This window comes from Anser brachyrhynchus (assembly GCF_964034855.1).
Source record: "Anser brachyrhynchus genome assembly, chromosome: 3".
Classification (NCBI taxonomy): Eukaryota; Metazoa; Chordata; class Aves; order Anseriformes; family Anatidae; genus Anser; species Anser brachyrhynchus.
The window spans coordinates 37,503,492-37,510,329 of NC_137696.1; the positions used below are offsets into that span (position 1 = coordinate 37,503,492).

Sequence of the window (6,838 nt, forward strand, 5' to 3'; positions counted from 1 at the left end):
TGGGAGAGGCAGGAGACACAGAGATGAGGCACAGGAGCAGCCTGTAAGGGTAACAGACCTGGTGCTAAGCACAGCCCTGGCTTCCTAGCACTTGGCTCTCCAGGAGTTTTATCTAAGCTCCCTTCCGTCACCCTTCCCTTTGCCTCCACTTATTTGCTACAAATTCCCCCCCAAATGTTTGTCACCCTCCCAGTGTGCTGCCAGCCTAAAATAGAGCAGGTATTTTGGTTTTAAACAGAAGTTTCTCTGTGCCATGCTGGGAACGGGACCCTTTTCTCATTTAAAACAGATTGGAGGAACTGTTCAAGATGGAGGCCGGCTAGAACCCACTCCACCTTGTGCCTGCGGCTGCTGGGAAGCAGCCAGCGTCACTCGGTGTGTCCCTGTCCCCGGCCAAACCCAGAAGCTGGCATGGCAGAGGGTGACAATCCCACACCTGGGGCATGACTATAGTGCACAGGGCAGATGAACCGGAGGTGCTGCCCCAGGCCTCTCGGTCACCCGGGACGCTGGAAGAAGAAAGTGAGCAGCAAGATGCCAAGCCCAGAAGCAGCAGGGCAGAGGTGGGAGGAAAGGTGGAGCTGAGCCCCGAGCAAAAACCCTTTGACAGCAGAGCTGCGCGCAGGCAGCCAAGTAGTCGCGAGCAGTCACTCCCGCCGCAGCCCTGCGCTGCAGGGGACAGGCGGACGGCTCCTGCCACTGCTCAGCCCACAGAGCCGCTCAGATTAGACCAGCCCGCAGCAGTGTGCGCTCACATCCTGGCACAGCGTGCCCAGCTGGCGGGCACAGCTTGAAAACGTTTGTTCCGGGGCCGCGGGGCTCTGGCTGAGCTGCTGCCCAGCTGGGGATGTCCCCCGTGCAGCAGGGCCCCGTGTCACCTGCCTGCACAACACGCCCCGCAGGGCTTGGCCACCGACACCGAACACAAGGGACCCCTCCGTGTAAACCAAGTCCATTTGGTACTTTAATTCCAGTAGAACAAAACATCAGGAAAAAACACATGAAAAATAACCAAGCCAACCAAAAGGCATCCTGCTCCGGGAGGCTGGGGAGGCAGCAGCTCAGAAGAAGGGCTCTCCCCACCCAACCGGGCAAGGGGAGCGTTCGATGCCCAGCGGTGCCGTGGGGTCCCACGGGGAGGGGGAAGAAGCCTGACCCCACCCGCAGCTCCATTCCCCATCAGTGGCTTAACACGAGCAGAAAGACACAGGAACAGGCACGCCTAGAGCTGCCTGAATCACTCACTACTGACAAGGAGGGAACCGTGTCTCCCTTCCCACCCACCAAACAAAAGCGAATCCAAAGACACCACCAAGGGGTCAGCAGCAGCTGGCGGGACCAGCCCCCCTTCTCAACAGAGGCGAGGTGGGGCGGAGGCCTGGCGGGAGACACGAGAGGTTTCCCCCTACTTTAGTCCACCTCCTCCATGCGGGATGTGTCTTCACCTCCCTCCAGAGTGGGGATTTCATCGGGGGGAGCTGCGCCGGGCTCCTCTGCGGTCGCCTCGTCTTCATCAATACCTGAGGAGAGGAGAGGGAAGGGAGAGGTGGATCACGGTGACGGGGGCAGGCAGTTTCGCAGCAGGTAAAGAAAACCCCGTTGTGAGGAGACCCGCAATAAGCTCATGCCTGACCAGCTGGCCTGGTCCAAGGCCTTCTCCAGGCCCGAGGAGCTGCAAAGGTCACCTACCCAGCCCCAGTTTGATCATCCTGTAGATGCGGTTGGAGTGGGTCTGAGGATCTTCCAAGGAGAAGCCAGAGGACAGCAGAGCGGTCTCAAAGAGCAGCACCACCAGGTCCTTGACAGCTTTGTCGTTCTTGTCAGCGTCGGCCTTCTGACGGAGGGTTTCCACGATCGGGTGGTCGGGGTTGATCTCCAGGTGCTTCTTGGCCATCATGTAGCCCATGGTAGAGTTGTCCCGCAGCGCCTGAGCCTTCATGATGCGCTCCATGTTGGCTGTCCAGCCGTAGGTGCTGGTGACGATGCAGCAGGGCGAGGAGACCAAGCGGTTGGAGACGGTTACCTGACAAGGCGGCCAAAGGTTAGCAGAGCAAGGTCCCCACGCGCCCCAGCCTGCGCCCAGCCACAACAAACAACAACCCACGTCACTGCCCCGGGTTCACCTGGGGACAGCCCGAAGCAAGCAGGGATCCTCCGGAGCAGCTCCAGGATCGCTGCACGCAACAGTCTGGACAGCTCAGCCAGCACCTTCAGCACCCACTACGCGTTTCCCGCACTTACCCTCTCCCATCAATGCACGTATTTGGGTCAGTGCCCCTCGCCTGCAGCCTGGCTGCTTAGAGCAAGACGGTGCAGTGCATGCTGGGCCCTCCAGTCTCCTCTAGCGGCTCCTCTGCAGGAGATGAGGGAGATCAGAGGCGGGCATTGAGCTGGGCCCCTCGTCTGCAGCACGGAGCGGCCCAGGAGACAACACAGCCCTGGGCTGAGCTCCTCGCCCCTCGCCCCTCTCACCTTCTCCACCTTCTTGTCCAGGATCTCCTTCATGAGTTTGCAGAGGGTCTCAAACTTGGCCTTGCTCTCCTCCATCTTCTTTTTCTCCTCCTCATCCTCAGGCAGCTCCAGCCCCTCCTTGGTGACCGATACGAGCGTCTTCCCGTCGAACTCCTTAAGCTGCTGCACGCAGTACTCATCGATGGGCTCCGTCATGTACACCACCTCAAAGCCACGCTTCCGCACGCGCTCCACAAAGGCCGAGTTGGCAACCTGCTCCTTGCTCTCCCCTGCGGTTGTGGGTTTAGAAGTGAGGTGTCACCGAGATGTAGGAGCTGGCAACAGCGTGACAAACAGCACCGCTCTCACAGCCCCCAGCGTAAAAACCGGCAGCAGGACTTGCCTGGAAGAATTTGCTTCCAGTTTGGGCTAGCGGGCAGGTGACCTGCCGCACCGCTGTACAGAGACCCGGCTCACCTGTGATGTAGTAGATGCTCTTCTGGGTCTCCTTCATGCGCGACACGTATTCCGAAAGGGAAGTCACCTCCTCGCCTGACTGGGACGTGTGGTAGCGCAGCAGCTCCGAAAGGCGCTTTCGGTTGGTCGAGTCCTCGTGGATGCCCAGCTGGGGGCAGAGAAAAGATCCACGTGGTCCCCAGGATGGCACTTGCACACACCTGGGCCACCCCCCGAGACACAACCATCTCCTAACCCTATCAGTCCTAGGCTGAGGGCAGCTGAAGGGGCCAGGCACACAAAGAGGCTCTCCGGGGCACTTTAGAGACACCCCCCTGTACCCCAACACCCCACGCAGAGAAGACGTGGTACTGGAACAACCTTCTTCCTGCGGCAGACAGGTCACAGGGCCCTCCCTCCTTCAGGGGCAGGCTGCCTAGCTCTCACCTTCAGATTCTTTGAAAAGGCCTCGTAAAATTTCTTGTAGTTCTCTTTGTCCTCTGCCAGCTCCGAGAAGAGCTCCAAGCATTTCTTCACGATGTTTTTGCGGATCACCTTGAGGATCTTGCTCTGCTGGAGCATCTCGCGGGAGATGTTCAGAGGTAGGTCCTCTGAGTCCACAACACCCCGGATGAAGTCTGAGTAAAGGAAGCAAAAAAGTCAGGTTAAGATCTCTCAGCTTCACCCCAGAAGTGCTAAGACTGGCTGCTGCGCCCCCACACCAGCTGGTGCCTCTGCCAGCTGCCCTGTACTGGGAGCAGTGCCACAGGGTGTGGGGGGCCCAGCCCAGACTGGGAGGCTGAGGCAAGGGGGCTCTTACTCAGGTACTCAGGGATGAGCTCATCGCAGCTGTCCATGATGAAGACACGCCTCACGTACAGCTTAATGTTGTTCTTCTTCTTCTTGTTCTCAAAGAGGTCAAAAGGGGCACGGCGTGGGATGAAGAGCAGGGCCCGGAACTCCAGCTGCCCTTCCACGGAGAAGTGCTGCGGGGCCAGGAACAAAAAAACAGCTGCCTCAGTGCTCCCCCTTCAACACCTTCCCCCGGGACCCGCAAAGGGCAAGGCTGAACTGCCGCTCCTCAGCGCTGGGAACAGCAGAGGGGCACAGCAGGGACTGCAGCGTGCCAACAGCTGGCATTTCCCTCTTCAGCCCCACTGCTGCCCTGGAGAGAGAAGCCGTACTTCCCCACGGCCCACCATTCCCCTGCCCTGCTTCTAGGGGGGCACTGCCCACCCCTCTGCCTCCGCAGGACTCAGGGCAGGCTGGGGCACCACTAAGAGGCCCAGGAGCCCTCAGCTCTGTACCAAAGCACAACGCAAGTGATGGCTTTTTGTGCACACCGGAAAGGGGCCCCCTGTCTCTGCGTGGCCCAGGACCCACCTTGACAGCCAGGTGGTCCTCCCAGTCATTGGTGAGGCTTTTGTAGAACTCGCCATACTCCTCCTGGGTGATGTCGTCAGGGTTGCGGGTCCAAATAGGCTTGGTCTTGTTCAGCTCCTCCTGGTCAATGTATTTCTCCTTAATTTTCTTGGTCTTTTTCTTCTTGCCTTTGTCTCCCTCCTCCTCCTCATCAGAGCCCACATCCTCAATTTTGGGTTTCTCCTCATTCTTGGACTCCTCTTCTTCCTTCTCACCTTTTTCTTCCTCCGCCTCGTCATCACTGATCTCTTTCTCACGCTCCTTCTCCAGCTGTGGAGGAAAGGACAAGAAAATCAGGACCATGAGCCCAGGTCTAGCACCAAGCACACGTTATTAGGAATCCTGCTCCATGAGACAAATAGGTATTCTCCTGGGTGTAACGCAAGGTCCAACATATGCAACACCTGGAAACAAAGCTTATCACTAAAGCAGCACTCAGCTTCCAGTATCCATGTAACCAAGAACTGGTCAAGAGAATAGCAGGCCAATAAACCCTCCTCTCTCTGTGGCTGGTCTGGATGAGCTCCAGCTGCACCAATTCAGCGTGGCTGAATGTTTCACCTCCAATAAAATAAGCCCCCAGCCTCATTTTACCTCTAGCAATACAAGCTGGAAGCTGCTCTTTTCTGGCTGCTTCCTCCTCTCAACCCCCCTCACTCCTTCCTGCAGCTTTCCCGGGGTCCCCCCAGTTCTTCTCTTACATACATAAAGCGTGATGGGGTAGCCGATGAACTGGGAGTGCTTCTTCACCACCTCTTTGACTCGCCTCTCCTCCAAGTACTCTGTCTGGTCCTCCTTCAGATATAGGATCACTTTGGTGCCTCGTCCGATGGGCTCACCTGTAGCATTAGAGGACAAAGATTTTTGCCTCAGAGCACTGTTTTAAAGGGCAGAGTACAACAGGGACTAACTCCTTGAGCCTAACCGCTGCTTGATATCTCAAAATTAACAAGAGTGATTAACAGGACAGCCCAGCTCTATGGAGAACCAGGGAAAGGGTCATGCCTAGCAGAGAGATGCACTTGGCTTTGTCTGACACGTACCATGGTCAGTCCGGACAGTGAAGGAGCCCCCAGCTGATGACTCCCAAGCGTACTGCTCATCGTCATTGTGCTTGGTAATGACAACCACCTTCTCAGCCACCAGGTAGGCAGAGTAGAAACCCACACCAAACTGCCCAATCATGGAGATGTCTGCACCAGCCTGTGGAGGTGGAGAAACACTAATGGAGTAGAAAGGACACAGAAAAGGTGAGCAACTGATTCAACCAACAAAGAACTGCATCGGTATGCACGCATTAAGGAGCGAGTGCCAGCAGGCAGCCAGCCCTACCCTCAGCACCTCCCTGCTATTGTAGAGGTGGGAAAACACATTCCAGGAGGCCAGCAGCTCCCACGGCCGGAAAGCCAGCAGGGCTGGGGTTATACAACAATGCCAGACTGCGCCCAGGCCCTTGGGATCCCGGACACCCCTAAATAACCCACCTGCAGGGCTTCCATGAAGGCCTTGGTACCGGATTTGGCGATGGTGCCCAGGTTGTTGATGAGATCAGCTTTCGTCATCCCGATGCCCGTGTCCACCAGGGTGAGCGTGCGGTCCCGGGGGCTGGGGACGATGTCGATCTTGAGATCCTTACCGCTGTCGAGCTTTGAGGGGTCGGTCAGGCTCTCGTAGCGGATCTTGTCCAGCGCCTAGGAGAGGAAGCGATGCTTCTTGCTGCCTCCCTGCCCAACACCCACCTCCCCTCACCGCCGCAAGCCTCGCAAGCCACCCAGGTCTCCCCAGAGGGCCCCCCCCAGCCTCCCCCACGCCCCCAGCAGACGAGGGGCTGCTCACGTCGGAGGCGTTGGAGATGAGCTCCCGCAGGAAGATCTCCTTGTTGGAGTAGAACGTGTTGATGATGAGCGACATGAGCTGGGCGATCTCCGCCTGGAAGGCGAACGTCTCCGCCTCCTCCTCCTCGCCGCGCATCTCGGGCATCTGCGGGGGGAGCGCAGGGCGCTAGGGGTGGGAAGGGAAGGGAAGGGAAGGGAAGGGAAGGGAAGGGAAGGGAAGGGAAGGGAAGGGAAGGGAAGGGAAGGGAAGGGAAGGCCCAGCCCCGCTCCTCACCGTGCCGGCCGCGATCGTCCGCCGCGAAGAGCCGCCCCCGCCCCCCCGCCGCCCTTTTATAGGCTCGGTGCCGCCCCGCCCCAGCCGGCGGCTCCCTCCGCCTTAAAACGGCCACGGCCGGCGCTGCTTCCCGCCGCCGCTCAGCGGAGCCTTGCCACGGCCTCCCGACCCCTCGGTCCCTCCTCACGGCTCATCAGACGCTGCGGCGCCCTCCTCTCCCCGCTCTCACCCGGCTCGGCGCGGCAGTCCCGCCGGTGGCCCGCCCCCCCCTTCCCGGTGCTCGTTTAACACCGGCGGGCCGGGAGGGGGGCGAGGGACTACTTCCCGCGGGCGGCGGCGGAGGAGCACGGCGAGGGGAGAGGGGGTGCGGCAGCTCTTCCAGAGGCTTCCAGAAGGGCGG

The 6,838-nt window shown here is 59.1% G+C and overlaps 1 protein-coding gene across 3 annotated transcripts; it reads right to left on the reverse strand.

Annotated features, from left to right (window-relative positions):
- Positions 1 to 940: 940 nt before the first annotated feature.
- HSP90AB1 (heat shock protein 90 alpha family class B member 1) lies at positions 941 to 6,798 on the reverse strand. Of its 3 annotated transcripts, XR_013948875.1 has the most exons (13): positions 6,439 to 6,499; positions 6,166 to 6,309; positions 5,814 to 6,020; positions 5,373 to 5,532; positions 5,035 to 5,168; positions 4,291 to 4,599; positions 3,728 to 3,893; positions 3,355 to 3,545; positions 2,929 to 3,076; positions 2,473 to 2,741; positions 2,242 to 2,353; positions 1,690 to 2,023; positions 941 to 1,520 (listed from the first exon to the last, which is right to left on the reverse strand). XR_013948875.1 is itself a non-coding variant. In XM_080586170.1 (12 exons), the coding sequence occupies exons 2-12, from the start codon at positions 6,307 to 6,309 to the stop codon at positions 1,411 to 1,413; spliced, it is 2,172 nt and encodes a 723-aa protein (XP_080442296.1). In that variant the 5' UTR covers positions 6,668 to 6,798; the 3' UTR covers positions 941 to 1,410. The 3 variants fall into 3 exon arrangements, 2 of the variants coding, with proteins under 2 accessions (XP_080442296.1, XP_080442295.1); XM_080586170.1 differs by lacking the exons at positions 2,242 to 2,353; positions 6,439 to 6,499 and adding an exon at positions 6,668 to 6,798; XM_080586169.1 differs by lacking the exon at positions 2,242 to 2,353.
- Positions 6,799 to 6,838: the final 40 nt, after the last annotated feature.

Bases quoted from the DNA above. Each gene is read 5' to 3' on its own strand.
- HSP90AB1 (XM_080586170.1), bottom strand. From the start codon at position 6,309: ATGCCCGAGATGCGCGGCGAGGAGGAGGAGGCGGAGACGTTCGCCTTC. The intron at 6,021-6,165 runs GTGAGCAGCCCC...TTCCTCTCCTAG, and splicing joins TCATCTCCAACGCCTCCGAC to GCGCTGGACAAGATCCGCTA. The intron at 1,521-1,689 runs GTAGGTGACCTT...TCCTCTCCTCAG, and splicing joins GATGATCAAACTGGGGCTGG to GTATTGATGAAGACGAGGCG.